Below are 26,429 nucleotides of genomic sequence, written 5' to 3'. Positions count from 1 at the left end.
TTATTGAATGTTAAACTCAACATACATGTAAATGTTTGGACAATTCTTTAGAAATCTTCCAAATGTAACTAACTCCTTCCATATGACCCTTCCAATTATTTGATGTCTCCAATGTATTTGTGAAAGCTTGTGATATATGTTATATATCACTTCTTTTCATGCTAAGCACTATCTGACTATAGTCCCTTATGCTTGGGGTATTGTAATAATCCCTTTTTCTGCTTGGTTTCCCTGTCTGGTTTCTGTCCTTGGATTCTGTGCTTCATAGCACAGAGAGTAATTAGGTACACAGAGTCTAGGTTGAAATGATGATTCTGCCCTTCATTATCTGTTGGATACTAAATTACCAGTATCATTGCCCTAAATTAGTCTTTTTACCTTATCTATTAAATGTGGGAAAATACATATCTCACATTCAAATTGTTGTAAGATAAATGAGATAACCTATGTATTGTGCCCAAGAACTGCTAAATAACAAGTGATAAATATTGATTACACTTATCATAATTGTTATAGTAGAAAACTTTGTCTAAAATCTTAGTCTAACATCCATACTTAAGTTTTCAGTGATTTCCAGAAGCCTAAATACAGAGTATCTAACTTTCCTTTTAATGTCCTCAGCTTCCTTGTACACCTTCATCAGCCATTACCCCTATCTCTTCCCCTTCCTTTATAACTGAACCTGTCATTTTCCTGTTCAGCTATCCAAGTAAATGGTGTTTACTGATCTCTAGGACTTAGCACACCTTGTTCCCTCTTTCAGGAATGCCCTCCCTCCATGCTTTTGCAAAAAGCTTTCTTCTTCAATTTTTTCCTCTGAAACCATCTCTACTCCTCTGTGGTAGAATTAACAATACTTTGGTGACTATGTAGACTATTGAAAGCTATATTGAATTTACTCACATTTATGTCTGTCTCCTCCAATTAGTCTTTCAATTTCTATTTGTTTGTAACCCTCTTAAGTCCCGAATGCCTAGAACACAGTAAATATTTAATATATGTTATTTAACAAATGAACACTTGTCCAGCCCAGTCTCCTACCACCTAAGATGCAGCTCAGTGACCTTTGTCCTATTGCATTTAGTGATTTTACTTCATTCAAACAATACTTGCTCCTTCAGAACCTCAACCTATGGGTTAACAGAGGTTAGAACTTCTGGGTGTTTCAGGGTCCTGTTCCGGTGTTACCAACACGAACTAACATGATGGCAATTTAAGGAAAAGGTGTTTCTTACTAGAAACTAGAAGAAAAGTGGAACTTGCCTCTGAGGGCCCTAGAAAAAAGATTCCCTGCCCAGACCTACTGCCTCATCCCTGTTCTCCCTCGCCTCCCATCCAGGGAGCTATTCCGCCAGAGGAGGAGGAAAAGTGGGGGAGCGAGTTGAAAAGTTGATCAGCCTCTCTCTATCCTCCTTCTACAGAGAAACACTGCACTAAATCAGGTGTGCTAAGTCGCCTCCCAAGGGGTCTTGCTTCTGACACTCCTCAAATACGTCCTGAGTTTCCTCTGACCCTTTTCTGCCGAGTCTAGGGCTCTCCCACTCCCCTTCCCCAGCAGCCATCCCTTTCCCTTCCACAAGCTACAAGAAAACCGCCTCAAGACCCCCTTGTTCGAGGACCTCCGTGACTGCCAACGAAAGATACAAATCACAGGCAGCCTTAACCAGATCACTGAAAGCCGAGTTAAAAAAATCAGGTTGATGGCAAGAAGGAAAAGAACATATCCACCGCCAATGCACGAGGAAAACTCTATATACACATGCAAGTAGGATCCCCTGCATAGCGGCAGCAGGTTGTCTCTAACTACCCAAAGAACGCGGAGCACCCCAAACAGGAACTTTAAAGGGATTGTTATCTGTTGCCTGTTCCACTAGGAATATTGTTTGCAAGGCACAAGGTGTCTTTTACTAGTGAGCACCCTCTGCGCATGCGCAGGTCCATTCGGGGAATTACTGCCCAGCCGCCGACTAAGTTGCATTCCTTGAATCTTCGCAGAAAAGACAATTCCTTAATCAGAGTTAGTAATGTGGACAGTACAAAATAGAGAGAGTTTGGGGCTTCTCTCTTTCCCTGTGATGATTGCCATGGTCTGTTGTGCACACAGGTGAGCCGCCTTTGTTGAATCTCTCTTTCTCTGATATCTTTCTTTTTACATGCCTGCTGAATTGTGTATCTTGTTATTTGGGGGTAGGTGTGCCTGCATCTTTTTATGTCTGCTCTCAGTTTGTGCTCATTTTGAATACGGTCCCTACTTCTTCCCTTCAGCGCCAATGAACCCAGCAACATGTCATACGTGAAAGAGACAGTGGACCGATTGCTCAAAGGATATGACATTCGCTTGCGGCCGGACTTTGGAGGTAATGCTTCATTCCTTTTCAACCTGTAACCCATCCCTAGTTCACCTTTTCTGTCAAAGATAAGTGCAAAAATTAAAAATGTCATTTTCGTGAGCATGCACTACGCTTTGGACGCGCGCGCGCGCACACACACACACACACACACACACACACACACACACAGGATTCCGGATCTCAGGTAGATGATCCCCACGCTGAGCCGACCTCACTCCGGCCCGACACACCCTCTGCCTAGTCACTGCATCACGGTGTGTCCACACCTGTTTTCCCAGGCTGTCCCCCAAAATAAGGTTGGGGGGAGGGAGGGAGGCTGTTCAGAAGGTAGTAAAAACTAGGGAGTTCCCCCCTCCCCAGCCCACTGCCACTCTGATAATATGTCCTTAATATGGTCCCATCTCCCCACAGGGCCCCCAGTGGACGTCGGCATGCGGATCGATGTAGCCAGCATAGATATGGTCTCCGAAGTGAACATGGTGAGTGGCCTCGCGACGGGCCCGGCTGCCCGGCTTACGCAGATGTGAAATGGACAGATCCCCGCGTCCTCTGCGTTTCATTGGCGGTCACCTAGCCCCTGGCCCCAGGGTCCCACTCCGCGCGCGCTCCCCACTTCAGCACACACACACGATTGCCCCGGGGTTTGTATTTTCGACACACACTGGCTACTGCGGTGTTCCAGAGGAAACGTGCTCGGCACTATTTTGGGAAGGACGGGTGACTGTTGCGCCGGCAGATTGGCTGGGGCGGAGTCTGAGCTTTACTTTAGCCGGGTTTCCCGGCGAGTGGAGATGTGGAGGGCACCATCTGCTGGCGACCAGGCAGCCTGCACTAGGGACCCCGGACCGGTGGTCCGCAGCCTCTACTTGCTAGGCACAGCTCCCTTAGACTGCCAGCCCAGACTCACGGAGACTCCACCACCGTGCGCACAGTCGGGGTTTCGGAGTGTCGCCTGCCTTCTTCAGGCTCTAGCACACCGTGAGGCAGGAGCAACAGGCTGAAATAACTGTCCATGCTTACTAACGTGAAGAGTGCCCAAGCCTGTTCTTGGGGAGGGCTTGTATTGTTCCCATGTGGAGGTTGATGAATTTATCTTTCTGCATTTTGTAAATTTGAAGCAAAATGGGTCGAGTTATATTGCTTTCCTTTACTCTAGAAACCCAACTGCACTTGTAGAAAAAGCCCCATGATCAAAGGGTCTGTGGAGAGGGTGGAGAGTGATAATAACAGCACAATCCCTCCATTTCAAAGGAGTCAATATTCTTCATTTCTTTTTCTGCTTTCTGAAGCTACTGCAAAATGCTTAAAATCATAGCTGCTACTCTATCTGTTGGCTCTATGCAACCACTGTGGGTAGCAGTTTTTTTAGTTGTTACAGTGAGTTCAGGAGGAAATGCCTGTTGCTTTTCTAGAATACACTATCCAGAGAACAGCTAGATCAAAATGCCATTATTATTCCACTGGAGAGAAAAAAAATATGGTAGCAGAAATTTAGATATCTTGAATAATTTGAAGGTTAAAACCTTTCAGGATTTTCTCTCTCTGTAGCTGTAATGGTCATTGGATTATCTTTCATTTTATTCCTTGTGTCATTTTATGTTAATATACTAACATTTAAGAATTTTTCTTTTCATTTTTTTTGGTTATATCAGGAAGAAACAAATATGTTTATATCATATTGAATAGAATTAGAATAAAAGTGTGGTTATTATATTTCAGTATTTTATAGTTGTAACTGATCCTACTTTAAATAGTTTATTTAAAATACTATTTTAAAATGTTTCTGATTATTTAAAAGAGTATTTTCAAATGCCTTTGATTGTTTACTGGAAAAAGAAACCCCGTTTTAAAACTTATTGCACACAAGAGAATATTTTTTGACTGGGAAAAGATTTTTGACAGATTTACTTATTACATTCTGTTTACATACATGCTAAAACTACAAAGCAACTCAAAACACACTATTTACACACACTCTGGGAAATGTATTAATGTTTGAACATATATAAAACTGGATGAGTTAGAAAATGAGTTAGTTTAGCAAGTTATGTCATGTAGATAGATGATGAAAATATTTTCTTTTTAAGTCATTTATCTTGGCACCTTGTAAGCATCCACATTGATAATTCATAAAATTAAAGATTCAGAAAGCTACAAAGGCAAACATTGACTTTGCTAGTCTTCTACCTTAGTGTATAGGGTACCAGGCCTTTCAGAATTTCTAAAGATGTATAATTCTCTTGGTCAAGGCTGGGGGGTATAGTTCAGTGGCACAGCATTTGCTGAGCATATGCAATGTCCTGGGTTTCATTCCCAGCACCTCAAAAATTTAAAAAAAAAATCAGTAAATTCTGTTATCTATATTTATAAACACTCTGTTATTTTTTTAAAAAAACTCAACTGAATAGGTAAGTGCTGATAACCAAAACAACCACCATAACAAAAAAGCTTTGTATTATCAGTTGTTCAACTAAATTCATACATAAGCTAAAAGAAAGGATTGAATGTAATTGCAGTAGCATCGGATATTTCCTTCTAATGATTGAATAATACAGTGTGCTTATTCATCATACATTGATATGTGCACTTTTTTCAAAAAGTATTCATTCAATAGATAAACCTTGAAAATATGTTATACTAAAATACCAATTACTTCTTCACAGTGCTCTCAGTAGACATGCTAGGAAAATAGAAATCACTGAAAGTTGGAAAATATAAAATCTTTATTTATTTATTCTTCCTTGTTTCTCCTTTTAATGTCAGCTACCAAAAAGATCCAAGGTTTATTTTAGTTTCTCATCTATGACAAAGCATTTAGATTGGAAATAACTCCAAGAAAAAATGAAAATGAAGAGGAATATTTTTTTTTAAGGATTGAGTGTTCTACATAAAAGCAACCTGAATGGTTAGACCTCTACCACTAAGTAAGAGAATTGTCTATAACATGCTTTGATTTTTAGACCATAAAAGTAGTACTAAAACTTTGTGGGAAATAAGACTCATTGCTTTCAATTAATATGTTTCACTATGTCAATAGGCAGTAAAATTTGTAGTTCTTTAACAGGAAATTTTCACAAAAATTAAGGGAAAACAAGATTGGACAAGACTACAATAAAATAGGTGTAAGTAAGTTAAATACATTATTAAAACATTGCTCCTTTTTATATTTTTATTCATTATCATTATTTCTCATTCCGTGAGGAAATGACATGATAATTATGCATTAAATTAATGGGTCTGAGAAATAGTTTCTACTAATTTTTATTCCTTTCCTGTGCTACTCTAAGTAAATTGTAACTCCAGATTGGTTTAGGGCATTATCTCTTTTAAACACTATCAATCTATTTTAAACACTAGCATCATAACAATGGTGCTTTCTGACTCATGTCCTTGAAGATATAAAATATTTTTCCCAAATTAAGAAAAATAAAAAGAGACTTTGTAGTTAAGAATTTCTATAATCAAGAATCATCAACATGTATCAAAACAGCATGTTATGCCATTAACATGTACAATTTTTATGTTTTTATGTATCAATTAAAAATAAATTTAATTTAAATGAGAAACCAATAATGACCTTTGAAATCATTGCTTCTGAGCAGTAAATGCAAAAACTTTGAAGAATAATTCTAATGTAGAAAAATATATATTTAAGAGAAAGACTTCCTTCCACATAATAATATTGATTAAATTAGGAAGAAGTTTTCTTGCATCATGGTCTATGTGGTGCTTGTGATATTAATTATATACTGTTGTCATTTTCTGAAGTGTCATCTTAAAAATTACTGTGATTTTCATTTATTGTTTATTAAACTCTTCAAACCTTTTAAAACAATTTCTGGCAAAGTCTCCCCCCAAGCCCACCCTAACAAGAGGCAAAGACTAGAGCTAAGAAGAGACAAAAGGAGATAAGAGCTCTCAGAAATTGTCTTTAAGGTAACCGCTAACTACAAGCCTAGTAAAACACAGATAGTCCTGGGCAAGTTTTCTAGTAGTGGTTTGAGGATACATGATATTGATTACACACAAATAGTTGAAATCATGTACTTCAAATTCCCATAACTAGTTATTCCTCATTATTCGAGAGTCAGATCCTGATCATTAATTGAGTATTCCAACCACACATCTCTTTGTCCCTGATCTAAAGATATTATGGTCCAATTGGCTACCCCCAGAAGACTTTCAAAGAAGGGGTCAGCCCAACTTATTTATGATAAGAGACACTCATCTTGTATTTATTGTTTCGTTCCTTTTTTTCAACCATGGGTGGATACAGTAGTGAATGCTCTTAAAGGTATCATAATTAATAACAACAACGATGATAACTAATGCTAAAATGAACCAATTTTATAAATAAAACTCAAAAGAAAGATAAATTTAATTACAAAATACATACTTAAATTTCACAAATGTTGTTATTTTAATATTTGATTCCACAGGTTTCAGGAATATAGTTCAGTCATATTTATTATTACCACACTGACTCAAAACAGTAACCACTTGTGAGAATTCTGCTGCTCTACATCCATTTCTCTAATTCAGTGCTTTTCAATAATTACTGTATACCTACATCACTCTGGGATCTTGTTAAAGTGAAAATTCTGAACCAGAGGTCTGAAATGGGTCCTGACATTCTGGATTTTTTCTAGGTGATGTCAGTTTCTGGAGTATGGACAGCATTTTGAGTGTCAGGGTTGTGGTATGTTATTCTAAGATCTAGCCTTATTAAGAAATTGAGCTTTTTTTCTTTTTAATTTCTCTATGAATGGTGTTATGTCAAGGTTTCAACTTCACTTTGAAGTTTCAGCTGGTTAAACAGGTGTCTATGATCAAAAGGAAAAATTAGTTCAATAATTAGTGATAAACAACAAAGGCAAGAGGCTGAATGATAGAGTTTGATTTAAACTAATAAGTAGTCTTCATCACTGTGTCACTACTCACAAATCAGCCAAATGTAAATGAGGGTTATGAAAATAGTGCCAAGCACAGTAACCCCAATAGCTCTGTTCTTTCACTTTACAGAACACCAATGGCTTTTCGTTTTCAGAATAGAGAACACTGAAAGTTTTCCCCTCAATAAGGAGCTAGCAATAGCTTTATAAAATAGCCTAACCATACTCCTGCTTCTTTTAGTAAATTCTCTATAGTGCTATAATAGAATTTTCTTTGCAAAAAGAGCAGATGGGTCAGTGCCATGTAAAGGCAAGAATAGGTGAAAGCCATTCACTAAAGATATAAATATGTGAGTAATCACTCAGGTCTTTCCTTTAAGTGCTGTGTGAGAATATTATACCATCTGAGGGGAAGCTCTTCCCTTTGCCTGTTTGGAGATAACATACGTTTTATACCCCAAAACACATTAAATCAAGTATATCTAGATTTTAAAATGTTTGATTTTTACATTTGAAACCCTGTGATTTTAGGATTACCAGACTGAACTGGATATTAAAGTATACAATAAAATGAAAATAAGTAGTATCATTTATGGAACATTTCACATATGTGAAGTATGGTTATCAAGAGTTTTACTTTGTAGCTTATTTACTTCTTGATTTAAGGCTGTGAAATTCTATTACAGATTGAAAGATTGATGCTCAGAGAGGGAGGAGCTTAGGTTGAGAAAGGTTAAATAACTTACTCAGAAGTTACAGAGCTAGTGAATGGCAGATTCAAAACTAGGCAGCCTGTCTTCAGGGACTGCTTCCGAACTGCCAAGTTAGTAAAAAATTAAATGTTCTCAGTGTTTAGCTTTGGGACCTGGGGTGAGGAATTTGATTTCTCTAAGCCTCAGAAATTCTATTCTGTGAAATGAAGTAGATTACATGATTGCTAAACCCTTTCCAGTTCAAATATTCTATAATAAAAATATGGACCTTTAAAGATTTCAGACTCTGTTAAGATCAAGAATCTTCCTCTTGTGTTATTCCTATTAGATTTTGTCTTATTCCATCTTATTTTCCTGTTAATGAGTCAATCAACAAACATTTACTGAGTTCCTACTGAGCACGAATTATGACAGTGTCCTGGGAAATCTGTAGTAATGACTATAGGCAATCTAGGGTCTTCTGAATCATCATTTTGATTGGTCATGGTTTTATCATCCAATTTTTTCTTCTTTAACACATTTGCAAAGACAGTAACAAGACATGTTGGATCAATGATCTTTGAAATGAGACTTGACTAATACCTGGTTTATATTGCATTGAATATTGATGTCAAGACCAGATTGAAAGTATTTCTCACTGGTGATATCTGTCCATTGTATTCACCCTGGGAGTACCGATCCACTACTATCAAACTCACAAAATTTTTAGCACTTATTTGATGTGAAACAGAAGGAAACTGTTATTTTTCAAGTTCTGGAAATCCCAAAGGATTTATCCAACCTACCTAAAATCCTACCCTGAGGTGAATAAATGCAAAACCTGGGTGTTTGTATCAGCTGAGTACCAGTGTCAATTCTCCAAGTTTTTGATGCTTTTATCTTGGCATTCCCCAAATACTTGAGTACCTTCAAAAATACTCAAATATGTATGAAATCTTTCATTATAAAAGGTAAACATTTCAAAATAAAAATGGTTTTAATATTTCTAACTGGTTCAGGATTCAGTAAGGGGGCTTAACTATCATACATATACCTGAGAATAATAAGAAAATGAATTGGTATATGCATCTAGTTGACTAAATGTCATATTTAATGCCCTGTAAACTATGAGAACACTGTCTTATTTTCTATAATACCAGGACCAAGTTCCTACATTTTAGAATACTCTATTTTCAGTAAGATGTATATTTTATGAAGTTCCTTGACTTTTTTTTTTTTCTTAGCAATGCTGGAGATTGAATCCAAGTCTTCATGTATGCTAGACAAGCACTTACCACTGAACCAAATCTCAGTCCTGAAGTTCTTTGTCTTCTATCTATTGAAAGGGAAGGAAGTTAAAGTTAATAGTAATACTTAGCAACCTATTATTCAGCTATTTGGCAGGTCTTAAGAAAGAGTTAAAATTAATTCATTTTAGCAAAACAACTAGCCATAAGAAAAAAATGAAAGATGCATTTTTCACCTAATGTGAGTTCAGTTATTCCTTTTTAGAATCCTCATAGTCCACATTGCCCCTCCTCCACTAAGTGGAACTAATATATCTCACCTGTCCCTCACTGTCCCAATAAAATCTGTTATCGTATTGTGAATTTAAGATTAAAGGGCAAATTTCCAAGGGCATTCATTCAACTATTCTATTGAATAAAACATGAGGTCTCTGTCCTTGTAGAATTTATAGTCTTTTAAAATATTATTTCAAATCTCTAATCTTGGAGTATGAAGGTTTTTCCCTTTAGAAGATTTTGAAACATCAATAGTTATCTTGATCTTGAGTATTTCGTTTTAAAACATACTTACTGAACACTTGATCTTTTATCAGGTACTGAACTAAGCACTAGGGATGGAAATAAAACTAGGCCAATCCCATGCCTTCAAAGATTTTGTAGTGTAGAAGGGAATATACAATAAACAGTTACTTTAAAACAATGTGGTTCATGCTATGATAGAGACACGTGTATAGATTGAGAAGTAGTTTCTAAGGCATGGTGAAGGGTCAACACCTGAAATGAATCTTAAAGAGGAATAGTAGCTGGCAATTGTGGATAGGCTGCAAATGAGAAGGACTTTCCAAGCAAAGGAAAGGATGTATGTATAGGAAGACATGCCTGAACACAGAATGGAGTATTCTGGGAATTATAGGTAATTGGCTATTGTAGGAACTTAAAGGCACAAGGCGAAGTACAAGGTCTACAACAGTGCTATTGAATGCTCTTATTTGTGTAAAAAGAGGCCTCACGGTAGACATGTTCATTTTGTTTTTATGTGTGCTGACCAATTTTGGAAGAGTACACAAGGAGCAAGCAACTGTCCTCAGTTCTTAGAATCAGAACAAGGATTAGGAGTGTGCTTTAGAGAGACAGTAACTGTTATTTATGTGCTCCTTTGAATATTTGGTTTAAAAAGTTTATACATAGCCTACATTTTCATTTTAAAAGGAAAATTCTCTTTTATACATGGGGAGAGGAGAAGAGAGGGAGAGAGAGAGAGAGAGAGAGAGGAATGATGATGAACTGTGTATGCTAATGAGGTGGATCCTAATCCTGAATGGAGAAATGTGCCAAAAGGTTTAAGAGGCACTGTGTTTTATATTTTAAATAGATCACTCTTGTAGTTATGTAGAGGGTGATGAAGAGAAGGCTAAAACTGGGGGCAGTGTTTCTAGCTAAGACACTAAGAGGGTGTATCAAAGAGAGGAGTGATACCTAAAGTAGTACAGAGGTCTTAGGAATGGAAAGTAATAAAAATAAAGGCAAATGATAGGTATTTAGTCATTGGCTGGGTGATGGAGGTGAGAGGAGTGAGCCATGGATGCCCTCTGAAGCTGCATATTGGGTGACTAGCAGATGGGACACTATCTGCCCAGGCGGAACTCAGGTAAAGGAGGACTGTACCATCTCCTTCACTTTGGATATATTTCCAGAATGAGAAATAGTCGGCATATGTTATTTATAAGGTACTTGTGGGTACATTGACATAGAATGTTGCAGATAGGAGCCATCCTGAAATGGACCACTTCCTTGGTGAATCTTCTAATTCTATTCACAAATAAGGCACATCCCATAGATAGGAAACATATAGCACATAAATGTAAGTCTAAATGTGTCTATTAGAGACATGGAGAAAGGATACTAGATATAGAGAATGGAGAGCAGTCAACTCTATCCTTAGTCATATAGTTCTTTATCTAGAAGGACCTATACTCTCATAAGATTTAGAATGTACTTTTCAAATTCCTTTAGAGAGGTGATCTTTGTATTCTGTTTTAGTTGTTTTTATAAATCTACAGGGTAGGGAAAAAAAGGCATGTGGGGAAACCACTTACACAGCATCTGGTCCCTTCTCCACTGCATCTCTAAAGTGATTCAGTCCTTCTGGAACATTGTGCTTCCACGTGAAATTGCATGAAAGCAGTGTGAATTCTTGTAGAAAGTGCATTTGGTGATGAAATGAGTCTGGTATAACAGACAGTCTGAGCGAGGCCCACGGTATGACCTGAGAAATGAAGCTTACCTGCCAGGAAATTACAAAGTGACTCCCAGGAGCTTTGCAAAACAGAAACATTTGAATGGACTGTTGGGTATGATTTTAAACAAAAATTCAACATACTGTCCCCTGCATGTTGGTCTCCTGAAAAAAAAAAAAAAAGGAAATCTATGTAAGCAAAGCCTTATTCATAGATCATATTATTTAGAGAAAGGAGACAGAAACGGCTAGAGGAATAGATTCAAATAGAAAAGAGTTTGTGGGTAACTGTTAGCAATCTGCTATTCCTGCCCTCTATTTCTACAGAAAAAGAGTGTGGGGATGTATGAGTGAAGCCCCTTCAAATACAACAAGAAAAAATTAAAGGTTGGGTGCCTTGCTCGTGTTGCTGAATTGATCAAGCAGGGAAGTTGGTAGCAGTGAATCCCACTTGAATGAGTTTATTTGGGATACTTCCGGAAAGCAGGGGAACAGATTTGTTGAAAGTTCATGGTTCCTGCCTACTCTAACCCTTTGTGACTCATGAGGAGATTTTTTTCTTATGATTTATTATTTTCAAGGGAATGGTACACAGTTCTCTAGCAAAGAAGCTCAGCTTTATGGTTTCCATAGAGACAGTACATTTGCAATCCTACCTGTGCCTAGAACATTTTCTCATGTCAGTGGCCACTGTTTCTCCCTCCTACTACCTGTAACCCCTCTCCCACTGAAATGCACCTAGATCTACTTCAAAATCTACAGGAAATCATATTTTTCTATGGATCTTTTTTTGCAGTCAGAATAGGGGAAATTCTGCCAGAAAGAGAATATCTGGGGTCTATAAACAAATCAAGATTCCTAAAAGACAGAAGCCTCAACACAGTTAAGACCCATCCATATAAGATTCCTATTAACTTTAACTTTTTCCTTCCAACTGTGTAAGCTCCAGGAAATTTAGAATTTTATTCTTTATATTCTCTAGGTACCTCCTAATGTATTGTAGAGGCTTAATGATAGCATGCATTAAAATTATGAAAGAATTTTTCTAGTCATAAAAACTGTTAGTAATAATAGCACTTTGTATTATTTAACTCAGAAATTAATAGTTTCTCCATCAGGCCTACCTTATAACTTCATCTATAATTTTCTTTTTTGTTGACTGTGGATCATGAACCGTTTCCATAGAAACGGCTTTATCACATGGCACAGTGAGATTCACACAGAATCAGTTCATGACAAATATCAACACTATATATATACATAGTTGATATTTGTATATATGTGTGTGTGTGTGTGTGTGTGTGTGTGTGTGTGTGTGTATAACTTTTCATCTGCTTTAAAAATAATCACTGCTTTTGATTTTTTCAAATGTCATCTTCCTGGCACCTGGACTATCAATATTTCTAGATGCATTTAAGAAATTGTTAAAGAATAATTTGATTAGTGACTACAAAATGAATGGCATTTAAAAAGAAAGGAAACTCAAACATGAAAGATAACCTGTGGAAAAGTGTTCCTCAGTCAGTCTGGAGAGATTTTTAAATGAGAAGAGTAAGATTTTAAAAAATAACCAAGCTTATTAGATATGAAAATATGAAGCCAAAAATTACATAATCCACAAAATATGTATTTAATATATATGTAGATAATATCTACATCTGTTCATCTATTTTCCTACTCATTTTTGCTGTAATTCTATCCTTGTTGCTGTATGCTTTAACAAAATGTTAATTTTTGAAAATCTTTTACATCCCACAGTCATTTGTTGTAACCAATGGTCAAGTCAACTACCAGTTAAGTGGTGATGAAAGAGTCTTACCCCTGATATGACTGCCTGCCCATCCCCCGTGCAGCATACACACAAATTTAGCGCATCTCAAAGAAATAATTGAGAGCAAAACTCCCAATTCAAATGAACTGCTAAGTTGAGGCTGATGAGCAGAGAGAAAAAGAGCATGTGCTGCAAAGGTTATCACTGGTCAAGTGAAAACTTCTGGCTTAATGTGGTGAGAAGCGATCTTTAGAAGTTTTGAGACTGGGAATGAGAGAAAGGGGGTAGGATGAAAAATTTGGAGAGGAGAATGGAAAAAAAAATTGGTGAGTAAAACTGGAAAAACAGATTCAGTCTTGGTTGGTTATTGGTGCATATCTCTCACACTTATGTAAGCACTACATTGGGCAACACCCCACAAACAGTATTGACATCAAGTTTGAAAGTGCTTTCATAACCTGGTTCTCTGAAATTGCAGAAAGGAATGATTTTTTTGAATATTGCAGGAAGGCATCTGTCCTATTGCACTCAAAAGCACTGTCTTCGACCACAAATATAACTTGATGAATTATGGTTTTGCATAGTCACTGTCCTGCTTTTCCACATTTTAAAGGATTTGCAGCATGGTTCTGCAAAATGAACAGAGATATGTAAGCCAAAACCAAAATAAAGCAATTGACTTTATACTTTTCCAATATATTTATCCTATTCACTCTCACCAAGTGGCACTTAATTTTTCAATCAAGATATGAGACTATTGGTAGAGTAGGTAGGAAGCACATGCAGAAAGTAATTTCAGATTAACTTGGAAAGTACCAGCTTGAAATGTCATCATTAGAACTTGATATCTTCAACTTTGCCTCCTGCTGAAATGCAAATAGCCCTGGGACAGGCAAAAGTAATGTTGGTTTTCAATCCCTGTGTTTATACCAGCATACACATGGATGGTGGAATGAGAGGGCTGTTTTGCTTATGGGGCAGAGATTAGAAAAGGATTGAGGAGAGAGGAATCCGGAGTTATTTCATACTTACCCCTAGCATCAGCAGCTTCCTGAGTTTGGGAGCTGATAGAAACTGCTAGAAGAAGGGCCAGAGGTGTGCTGAGACAGCATTTGTGTGGCAGGCACTGATCCTCTGCACTTGAAAAGCATTTTGCTTGATCTAACAATGATACCCAATATTGTGTCGTTCAAGATGTGAAATCAACAAATTCAACTGCGTTCTTTGGTAGTGTAGCATTCGTGCTGACTTGAGAAGGTGGCAATACAATTTTGTAGTTTTAATGATCAATCTCGTAGTTAAAATCAGTGGTCAGTGGGCAGAACAAGAGCAATTATTCAAGTCCAGGCATTATCAATCTGGTTTGTATAATTTTGGTATTTCCCCTGAACTGCCTTCCCCTGAATGTTTCTTTCAAGTCAAATTTGAATTGTGTGTGTGTGTGTGTGTGTGTGTGTGTGTGTGTGCATTCGCTGATGGGAATTGAACTCAGGGGGTCTCACACTTGCTAAACACCTATTTTGCTCTTGAGCTACAACCCAGTCTATCCAAATTTGAATGACTTTAAATCAATTTAACATCTCAGAACAATATTGTTTCCTGATTCATACTTTCAAGTATAAATCTCATGACTTTCTTAATTTGATTCTTAGTTTCATGTAAAATGGAAATAATTTTCATTCCGTGTGTTTTAGGAAGCTGTGAGTGTCAAAACAAGTATATCATATACAAATTTATGTTCAGCAAATGTGATGAATAAATTATAAAATACCTTAAAGTGCTGTTATTTTTATCATTTTACTATTATCCCCCAGGCTCATAATAAATTTCTTCCTCCTTGATGCTAGGACTTCAGGGTTAATACTAGTTCACATTATGCATAATCAAATAAAATAATATTTTTGTTTGATATTGGAATTTTCATCACACAGCTAGAACCTACAGAACTACTAATTGTGAAACATCCCTGAGGGAGCTGACAAAAAATGGAATACCTCCTATCTTTTTTCCTAATAACTTTCAATTGATTCTCACTCTGAGAAGAAACTAGGCTATTACTTCTCAGTTTCATCCTATACACAGTCCTCCCATACCTGAATTTTATATATTATGTTACTTTCTGATACGTGGATAAAATGGATATATGGTTTTCCATGAGCTTAACCTAAGGTTTAGGGTTCTGAGGTTGACTTCTAGTTTTAATTCCTACCCTCCCATACTTATAGGACCTTGACATTAATCACCCATGGAGGGATCATAAAAATCATGGAATGAGACAGACATCATTACCCTATGTACATGTATGATTACACAAATAGTGTGAATCTACATTGTGTAAAACCATAGAAATGAAATGATGTACCCCATTTGTGTATAATGAATTAAAATGCAGTCTGTAAAAAATAAAAAAATGAAAAAATAATTTAAAAAAAAAAGAGAGAATGAAAAGGGACACTATTAGTAATTGCCTGGGGTCAACAAGTCTAAACCAACACTCTTTAGGAAAGCCAAGATTTCCGATTATCCTATGCCATCCAAAATCTGAATTTTTCTTTAAGCTGTGTATTGGAGACTAAATGAGATAATGTGTATAAATCTTTTAGCATAGTGCCTGACCCCTTAGTAGGTATTTGGGGAAAAATAAAACAAAGTTTAGTCATAGTATTTTCTTCATCCTCCTTTACCATCATTGTCATTAGTTCATTTAAATTAATACAACAGAATACCATGTGCTGGGTGCATTGTAAATAAACAGAAATTTATCTCAGTTCTGAAAGATGGAAGTCCAAGATCAAAGTGCTAGTAGATTCTTGATCTGGTGAATGACAGCCTACTTTCTGACTTTCTTCTCACTGTGTCTTCAAACATGAAAGGAGTAAGGGAACTTTGGGAGACCTCCTTTATAAAGGGACTAATATCATTCATGAGGGCTCTGTCCCCATGACCAAATCACTTCCCAAAGGCCATCACATGGAGTACTAGGTTTCAGCATGACTTTTTTGGTGGGACTCAGCCTTCAGCAATCATCATCATCATGAACCTATTTGCTGAGCACTTACAATGTACCAGGCATTGTTATAAGTGCTTTGTATATAAACATGAACAATAAAACTATGTAGAGTAGGTGCGATAACCTAATATGATTTTTTTTTTTGCATTAAAGTTTATAAATAATCAAACAAGTAAAAGCATGATCTGATCAGTTCACTCCTGTTTCTAAGAGCTGGGTACAAGCAAAGAAACTTGGTAGAAATGGTGAAGACTTACTGAAAATTGTATGATTCACTTTATTTCTAAAAGGAATGTATTATTCTATTTCTGTTGCTAGTACCACAGACTGGGTAAATTATAAAGAAAAGAGCTCATGGGCTTTTGGGCTCATGGTTCTGGAGGTTCAAGGCCAAAGGGTTACATCTACTGGTGACCTTCTTGTTAAGAGTCTGGAGGCAGCACAGGACATCATATGTCAAGTGACAGGGATTATGCATGTATATGTGTGTTTCTTCTGGTCTCTTTCTTTTTCTTATAAAGCCACCAGGACTCAGTCATGGGGGCTCCACTCTAATGGCTTGAATCCTGATCACCTCCAAAAGGTCCCACTTCTAAACATAATAGACCAAATTTCTACCGTTTTACTACTTCACAATGGGGATTAAATTTTACCCCATGAAGACTCACAGAATACATTCAAATTATAACAAGCAAGGAACATCCACGAATCTCACTGAAAAGAAAAGTTATAAAAGGAATAGACCTGAATGAAGTCATAATTGACATGACTGAGACCAAAAAATGGCCCTTTGATGAGGTCACATTTATGACACGACAGAGAAAGTGAAATCAAACTGGGACGTGCAAGAAAAGAATAGTCTAGGTAGGAGGGTAGGAAATTCCTAGCAAAGAAATTGGTTTGGAGAAGTCTGCCCATGTAAGATTAACAAGAATATTCAAAAAGAGATTTGTTCATCACACAGGAATCTTCAAGCCTGGAAAATTATCTTGAGGTCTTGATCATGATAATATATATTGAGCATTTCTGCAAAATAAATACCTTTTTAGCTACTTTAAAGTATTAATACACTGAATCCATAAAGCAACCAGATGGCATATGTATCATTAATATTAATGTTATGGATAAGTAAACTGAAGTATAGAAAAATTAAGTAACTTACCCAAAGCTGTGCAACTAGTAAGTGATAAGACTGATTTGCTCCAGCAAATTAGCTTCAGAGTCCACAGTGTGACAGGTCACTAAACATTGTTATTTCTAATAACATTTAAACATAGGTTTGAAAGCTTAGGAAACATGGTTAATATGTAGCAAAAATGTATCCTTGGGAGAAAGGCATTAACAATTGATTTTATTTAGCTCAGGACTTAATTTTATAAAAATTAAAGAATGCCTTGATTAATGTTTGCAGGTATTTGAAAATGATGATCCATTTGCTGATTTAAATCATACTGGGCCTGAGTCCATGCTGTTAAGTTCTAATCATAAATAGGAAAAGAGAATGGATTTGATGTCCCCTCTGAAAGAATCCTAGCTTGAAAAAGGAAGCAAAGATTAACTTGGACATAAGGAAGAGCATCTTGACTGTAATAAGTGAGAAGATGCTGGAAAGAGTTACTAAGAGTACTTGGGAAATATTCATCCTTAGAAAGCTTCAGAACAAGAAAAGATAATTATATCTGTCCTAGTTGACTTAGAGGTATGTTCTGTCCAAAGTCAAGAGGATGAGACTGGAGAGAAAATTCTCTAACATTCTTCCTAATTTCTACTTCACACTTATAAGTGAACTATTGTAAGATCTTCAAGACTTCCCAATTTTTGATAACCTGAAGTAGTACATATAATTGATTCCTTTGTTTAAGCATAACCATACACTCAGAGGAGTTGACAGGGAGCTTGACTGGGAAGTCATTAATTCTGTGACTTTTTCTGGAACAACTAGTTTATTAACCTTACAGAGCGTACTACTCAAACTTACATCACAGAAAAAGTTGCCATACTACTGAACTTCAGGGTAATTAATGAAGGGAAGACACAGCAGACATTCAATCCCTAAAAACCATGAGAACGTCTTGAAGAAAAAGAGCATCTCTCTGTGCCTGATACGTGCCTTACACTCATGGCAGACTGGATTAAACAGTATTGAATTTAAGAATGATGCATTCAGTTCAAGTTTATGCATACTTTTGTATACATAAGAAAAAGACAGCTTTTAATATTAAGAAAAGAAATTGTGCCAAACACGGTGGCACAGGCCTGTAATCCCCGCAATTTAGGAAGCTGAGGCAGGAGGATCACAAGTTTGAGACCAGCCTCAGCAACTTAGCCCAGACTCTGTCTAAATAAAAAACAAAAAGACTGAGGATGTAACTGAGTGGTAAAGCAGCCCTGGGTTCAATCCCGTACCAAAATAAATAAATAGTTGTTAAAATAGAATGAATGCATATCCTGTGTCAGGTACCAGGATAAATTCTTTGTTAGTTTTCACAAGTGCTACTTGAGAATAGGTATGTTTAATGTATCTTTTAAAACACTGAGTCTCAAAAGGCTGATTTGTGATGGAGATGGATTTGAAGTGGAGGACTGATTTCAGAGCCAGTCTTCTAACCCTCATTCCATTTTAGAGTGCACTCCCATCTGAATTAATAATTTTGAAAACGAATCTTTTATTGTTCCTCTAAAATGAAGGAACAGGCATATCACCCAAAAGGATGGAGCACCAAACAATAGGCCTCAAGATGAGGTTTAGCAAGGGGAATAGCTGCTTTCTTGTTCCAGTTCATGTCCAGGATTACTTTTTTCTTGATCTTTTCATGACTGAAGGTGTAAAACAAAGACTTTCACCAAAGAAGTGGGTTGTCTTGTAGGAGTCCAGGGTCTGGTTTTCCCCTCCATTGACATCACGTCACAGTCCATAAAGAAGGCAATACAGCACTTTTCCTAGCAGTTTTGCTCGCAAGAGTGATTTGTTGTTTGAGTCTAGGACAAAAACTTGAAAGATCCAAAATGGGTGGTTCTTTTTCAATTCACAAGATTTCTTGCCAGTGAAAAGAATGAACTAATCTGTATTCCAAGATTGTCTAAAAGGGCCATACCTCAAGCACAGGAAGGGGAAGCACGCCCACTGTTTCCTGAGGGGGAGAGTAGAGAGGACAATCAGACCACCCATTTCTTGGTAGAGAAAGAAAAGATTCAGGTATATTTAGCTCTTCTGACTTCTCCTAGTGAACACTGAGAGAGAAATCAAACAGTAATATGTAAAGGTCAGATCATTTCATCACTGTCCTTTCAGAACAGGGAAATTGCATTATGAAATGCAGATGGCATCTCGAGGTTAAAATAGCAAGTCATTATTATCACATGTCTTATAGGAGATATTTTTCATTTTTCTGCCTCATGAAGGAATACACATTTTTAAAAAGGCTCTTTTCTTTTGTCTTTATCTAAATGATGACAGGGGAAACATAACAATCATTTAATTTGCATCTACAGAATTGAAAAAAAAACAAAAGGACTTTACTGTAAATGAACAGTAGATTTATAAAGTAGAAGGCATTTATCGAACACAATTTAGGGAAAAACAGTTTACTTGAAATAAACTGTTGTTTATTTACAAAATGCGGAATTGGACTATTGGGGAAATCAATAAATTCTGCTAAAGTCAATACAGGCTTTCACATTTACTCCTTGTGGTACTAAATGAAGTACACTATTGCTGCTCATTGATGTCGATTTTGGTACATTTGTTCATACCTCTCAGCTAAAGGATATTCTGTGTTCTTATGTGTCAGCTGGGAGTTTAGCAGGGTCGTGTTTGACTATGCACACATTTTCTTTGTAAATTACAGCCTCACACAGGTTCTGGCACACACAGGTCGGAATTTCATTGCCTTTGGTTCAAGGATATTGCTAAGTTTCCCCGGGTGGGGTGCAGGGTTGTGTGACACAAGGAGACCTTCAGGGAAAGTTTTAATTTTAGGCATAATGCATTGTGGATTTTACTGAGGTATGAAAAGTTGTAATTTCAGAGTGACTTTCATAATTGAAATCATCAGACCAGTACATTATTTTGTAACTTCTGAATCCATTTAACTTTTGATTTTATTGGAGAGTTAGTAGAAAAGAAAGACCATGAGCACTGCAAATATTTGTATTTTTGAGAGATGCTACTTAGAAGTCTCCAAGAAAGTTTGTGAAAATTCCAGGTAGAGAAAAAGAAATAAATGCTAGTACAAACTGTTCAAAGAATAGAAGAACATAAAAGCTTAGAGATACCTGTGTATCATCATTGCCAGACACCTGCTCTGCAAATGACTTCCTCTAAGTAGATATTCAGCACTGTGAGTAACACTGTTTTCACCTACATTTTTCCATTTACATTCTGGAGTGAATTAACAGCGAATGCTCACTTCATCTCTTGACTCCTCACATTCATTCCCAAAATTCTACAGATGAGCACCAAATTTCAATCACAAATTCAATTTCAATATCATAGATAGTTCCACCCTCTTCTTTCATTTTCCTTCCCTTCCACCTTCTTTTTCCCATATGGTGCCTTAATGTAGTAGTAAATGGACTAAACTGGCCACCATCTGTTCTGGAGAAACAGCATGATGAAACACAAATGGGCTGTTGCTTCGCACCCTGGGTTCTGGCTCCAGCTCTGTGTGTTCTCTCTGTTAATTTCCTTGACTCTGTGTGTTGGGGAAAGAGAAAAAAACAGTGCCACTTAAACTCACTGAAACTACTCCTTCAGGCAGAGAGAATAGTTTATGTAAGTACGAAAATAATCTTTGAGTTGCTTTCCACTCTCTGAGATGGGCAGGGAGGAAGAAAGAGAAGGCTGGGATTTGAAAAGCTCTGCCAGTTGTGTGGTGCCAAAGGGCAAGATCCAGAATAACTGGCCCTTTGTTTAGGGAAAATGTTAATGAGCTTTTGGGAATAGGAAATTGTGTCAAATGCTAAGAAGGGGAGAAGAGCTGTTATTCTCTGAATAATAATTTAAGGGAAGTTGAGAGTAGAATAGAAATGGAGGACCAGGGAAAACAGGAAGACCAGAGACAAAAAACTGATCAACTAGAGAAGAGGTTGAAGTTCTCAGCAAATATTTCCCAGCATTAGAGTGGCTGAAAGACTCTACAACAGGGATGCCATTTTTGATTTTACGTTGTTTTGCATTGCTCCAATGTAATATATCATTGCTTCTCCCCTCCTTCAATAAAGTTTTACTTGTACACATAGTTTGTTGGATTTTTTTTTTTTTTAAGGTTCTGGGTTCTATATCTGGGTCAGCATGGAGGACAGGAAGAGAAAAGTCATGTACTCAGGATCAGATTGATAAGAATTCAAAAAACATCAAGAGGTTAGAACCAGTGCTGACCATAGAAACATATCTGGACCTATCCCAAAATTCCAGGGAAAAGATAAAATTTTGATAGTATATGATAAAGCAATACAGGTAATTTATTTCATTATCAAAGAAAGTCAGCCAACATATAGTTAGAAATAAAATATTACTAACCATACAGGTAGTATATGGTTAGTATGGAAGCATATATACAGATATGCTTATATACGGATATATATATATCTATTAAGAAAATGGGCATGTTGACAAGAAGAGTCGTTAATGATAAGATGAATTTGGAGAGAAAAACTAGGAGCAATTTTGTGTGTGAATGAAGTTGGGGTGTCCAAAGGAGGCAACAGAAGGTAAAAGAGTGAGAGAGAGCTGGTGCTTGGTAAGCTTAGTGCCTGCAGTTAATTCTGGTGGAAATAAGAGAAGAAGAGCAAATGTGAGATGAGGAAAGGAGAGGATGGGACACTTGCACACTAGTTCCCTTGACACTCTGAGATGGAGATTTGTGATTCTTAGCGTATCTCTTGACTAGTAGTCTTGGGAAAAAATTTCCTTGGGGGAGAGAGGGTAGCAGGTAGAGACAGAGGGAGAGGTGAAATCTTGGAGAAGTTGAATCAAGATGGTGTTACTTCAAAAGTGAAACCAACCCCATGGTGAACTCTGGAACTAGAATGATTGAAAACACACAAACATTCACTCTGCCAACCAACAACAGGCTGCCCCGTGGCATGAGCTGACCATGTGTGACAAAGTTCTTTTCAGCTAGGACATGTTTAGAGAGGGGCCCTGCTGAGAGGGATCAGCTGCCACTTGGCAGCTGGAGGAATGAGGCTTTGTGTCTTCAAAGGTGAGTCTGGGCTAGGTACACAGCTTCTCCCTCACACACTTAGGGTCAGAAAACAGCTAAATGGGCTGGTTTGAAGGGACACTCCCTCAGAGCTCTGGAGTTCAATCTCCACTAGTTGTTTCCTTTGTATTGGTTTGTTCATTACCTGACCTCTAAACTCTTTGATTACCAGGTTCACATTTTATTACTTTTCCCTATTCTTGAAGAATTACTTTAAGCTGAATAACCACTGGCCAAATCTAAAGTAAATTTTAAAGAGCTCAGGACCTGTATAATATAATACTAAAATAATGAGTAGTCTTTCTTCCATGTTTTGAGAAGAGGTAAATGACCTCTCATCTGCCAAGCTTTGTCCCCCCATCATATGTGCATATAAATGGCACTGGGCTGTGCTTGTAATGATGACCTTGAACACTTACAGGCAGAACCTTGAAAACTCAAAAAGGGAGAGAGGGGAACTAGTATATGTGTGCAAATGAATGTCTAGGCACTTCAGTGGAAAAAAGCATTCAGTTGCAGTCCCAAGACCGGTTTCTGTTTCTTGCTGTCTTGTAGCTTGCAGTGTGACCTTGGGAAAAATCACTTGAACTCTCTTAGACTTACTTCTCTTTGTATGTAATGATTAGGTATAATGTTGTCTGCTTTACCTTCATGAATAGCAGCAGGTGTTGTACCAAAGCACCATGATGAGGATTGATGGGAAATGACTGCCTGAGATTTTTGAGGTCTAAAAAGCAGTTCAAAAGGCAGTCTTATCATTATTATTTGTAACAGTTTATGAAAGAGATTTTTGAAAATTTTAATTTCACAAGTTATATTGGATACAGTAATATAAGGGTGATTCATTTACATTTTCTATTAGTAACCATAGGAGAAGACCTATACTTCATCCACAATAGTTGTTAACAATGGTTTCTAGAGTCATCATTTTTGAAGTGGAAGGTGAAATAAGTGAGATGATCTCTGAAGTGTGTTTGGGTTTTAAATTTCATAAACAATCATATTTTGAACCAATGGTTTTATCAGCCAAGGGATACTTTTTGCATCTGTTTAACAAAATGATTTATAAATTTTCTGTGGGAAGAAAGGTGCTTTAAATACGTGTGGGGCATAGAATCTGAAACATACATGGTTTGGAAGAATTTCAAAATGTTCAGGAAAGAAAGTCTAACCTAAAAAAATGAATAATTTCAGACTGCCAGACTTAATTATGGGTTGGAGTTAAATGTTCTCCATTAATGCAGTTATCCCTTGAGTTGAGATTGAAGGAACTCAGTAGTGGGCTTTTTAATTACCTGTTTTGGTGTAGAAGGTACTTAATGTTAACTGAGCAGACACCATTTACATGAGCATGCACTTTGTCTAAATATTGTTTGGAATGTTAATTACATTCCTTGGATGGGATGACTTATTTCTGCTAATTGAAGTTAAACAGGTCCCACCATAGTAGAAGCAAAATTGCTGGATGAGAGCTAAGATGCCACTCAATGACAGCTGGGCTGTATTACCAGCACCCTAAGACATCATTTGCTTTAAGTTAGGAAGGTGATCAGTCAGAGATCAGGAATTCCTTGAGTGAAGTTGTCATTTCACTGTTCTCTCTCATATGTAGACTTTGTCCTTCCAACCCTTCAGAGAGCACATAGTGTGTCCATGCTCTTTATACCTTTTCCTCCATTAAGGAAAAAATGAAAAGCCTGCCTTCGAGACAGGACATGAAATCTACTTACAATCATATTCAACACACTGCTAAAGTTTTTTATATGAGGTTGCTTAGGAACATTTTTCTCTTACAAAATGCAAAGATTTAAGTACAACAGTGATTTTTTTTTTTTTTTTTTTTTTTTTTTTTGCGGTACTGGGGATTGAACTCAGGGTCTTGTGCTTGCAAAGCAAGCACTCTACCAGCTGAGCTATCTCCCCAGTCCAGTGATTTTTTTTTTTTTTTATAGTGAAATTCTAGCATTGAGTCCTAGGCCAAAATATAAAATCATCAGATACATATTATGTTCTATGTGAATGACATTTATTATACCTTACTGATACATCTAAATTCAAATTCTTATCCTACCTATTTCCAGGCTGGGAAACAATAGTGGCATCATTTCTATCCCACATAAGTCCTACCCGCTTTGAAAAATAGATGTTAAATTGATTAGGAATAAAACCACAGAAATATAGTAAGAACCATTCTCTCAGAGGTCTTTAAAACTATCTCCTTTTTCTTCAGTGAAGAAAATTTCAAATAAATTGTTTTCATTGTGTTCTTTTTGGAAGGTACTCATTTAACCTATTGAAATAACATTTTCTCAAAATCAATGTTTCTGTTTCACTTGAGTTTGCCTGGAGTAATAGATACTGCATTTCCCATTTGGGTTTGTGTTTGGTCTCCTCAGGTCCTAACATATCAGAGGATTGGATGAGGGAGGGTAGTCTCTTGTGACATATAAAGACAATGCAGCCAGTTTCTTTCTCTTCACTTTTATCATCCATGTTCAGTTTGGACAATAAGGAAAATCAGAGGAATACACATGCAAAATGAACTGAGAAATCCAGACCTCTCTGTCTTTGAGACTTCAATATTGTAAGAAAGGACATGGCTCCATAATGATTGGCACACAAAATTTTCTATTAAATAGGAGAAATTTGTGAATATTTTGTACACTGCAATCTACTGAATTATGATTAATATTATTAATTTAAAAGAATTCCCCCAGGGTATTGAGAATAGATGGAAAACAAAGGATTAAATGTGAAAATCTCACACAAAATTAAAAACCATCTAAAAGATCCTGGATAGGACATTTCTAGAACATTTAGTACTTAGGCTAAAGATGAGTTCCTTTACTCAGTAACAAATTGTACTTTTTTTTCCCCTGAGAACGGCAAGTGAGTCTGAGGCCATACTCAAGATGATCATTTACATTTCAAATATAGATTTTGATTTGGCAATGATCTAATCCAGCAAATACAATCACCAAAATGGAATGGTCAATAGCATTGAAGCATGCATGGTTTTACCACAGAAGTATACCATCTAACAATGATCTTATTCAGGGTATAAAGAGAAGCAGTGTGATTAAGTAGTTTCCTGATGGGAAGTGACTTAACTATGGTGAGAAAGAGGCAAAAGAGGGATAAATAGCAAAACTCTGAGCAAGAGACGGGAGTCTGGAGTCCATACAATGCACAGCACAAATATGCACTATTACGAGGGTGTACAAAACTGTGGTTCTGAGAGGCAGGTGACTCATTTGGGACATAGTTTTATAGAATCTGTGAGGTTAGAGATGACCAAGGATCCATGAGATGCTGACAGTACCTAGAGTTTCTATTTAGAGAACAAAGTATTCATTTCTATGCAGAAGGGTCCATCATCTCTTAAAAAACTCCTATTAATCACTGACCTGTACCTAGAGGCAGGTTCACTGAACAAATAAGCAAATAGAATCTATTGAGGAAAAAGTCTATATGGTTTCTATTAGTGGAAATCATGCCTGACTAAACAACCTGAGTTCTTTCATGCACAAGAAGATCTTTTAAAAGAATAAACAAATGCCCTTATAGACAAGGAATTACCAATGGAAGTAATTTGACTGGACATGCAGAAAATGTTTGAGAAGGTAGAACCTCACAAGATAAGTCGCTAGAGGAATACTCACAATGTCACATGTCCATACATTCAGGATTTGGGGAGATATGATATACATGTCAGGTGGGAGGTTGGATTACCAAGTAATGTTTAAAAGTGCCCCCTTGGACTTTCACAGATTTGTCCTGGGGGCCATGTAGGGTTGATGGTGCTGATGGTGGACCTTGCTTCAACAGGGCAGTTCCATATTCAGTTTAATACAGTTCTTAGTAAGATTTCATTGAAAGGGTTTGAAAGCCAGTCTTTAGATAATCTTCAAAATCTCTTTTAATTTTATGAAAATCTCTAATTTCTTATTCATTCCAATAGATAAGAAGCTTTAGTCATGTGAAGAACGTGTGTAACTTTTTAAAACAGAAAACTGATTTAAAA

At 36.8% G+C, this 26,429-nt stretch overlaps 1 protein-coding gene across 1 annotated transcript in view; it reads left to right on the top strand.

The window, feature by feature from the left end:
• The first annotated feature begins 1,961 nt into the window (after positions 1-1,961).
• The window catches only part of Gabrb1 (gamma-aminobutyric acid type A receptor subunit beta1), a 368,244-nt gene continuing 343,776 nt past the window's right edge, over positions 1,962-26,429 (top strand). The window contains exons 1-3 of the mRNA XM_047566847.1: positions 1,962-2,104; positions 2,266-2,357; positions 2,763-2,830. Of these exons, the coding sequence (XP_047422803.1) occupies positions 2,025-2,104; positions 2,266-2,357; positions 2,763-2,830 (240 nt within the window). The 5' untranslated portion in view covers positions 1,962-2,024. The remainder of the gene's footprint in view (positions 2,105-2,265; positions 2,358-2,762; positions 2,831-26,429) is intronic.

The sequence above is a fragment of the Sciurus carolinensis genome, chromosome 10 (assembly GCF_902686445.1).
Source record: "Sciurus carolinensis chromosome 10, mSciCar1.2, whole genome shotgun sequence".
Lineage (NCBI taxonomy): Eukaryota > Metazoa > Chordata > Mammalia > Rodentia > Sciuridae > Sciurus > Sciurus carolinensis.
Note: the sequence above shows the minus strand (reverse complement) of the source record. Positions and strands in the feature narration are given on the sequence as shown.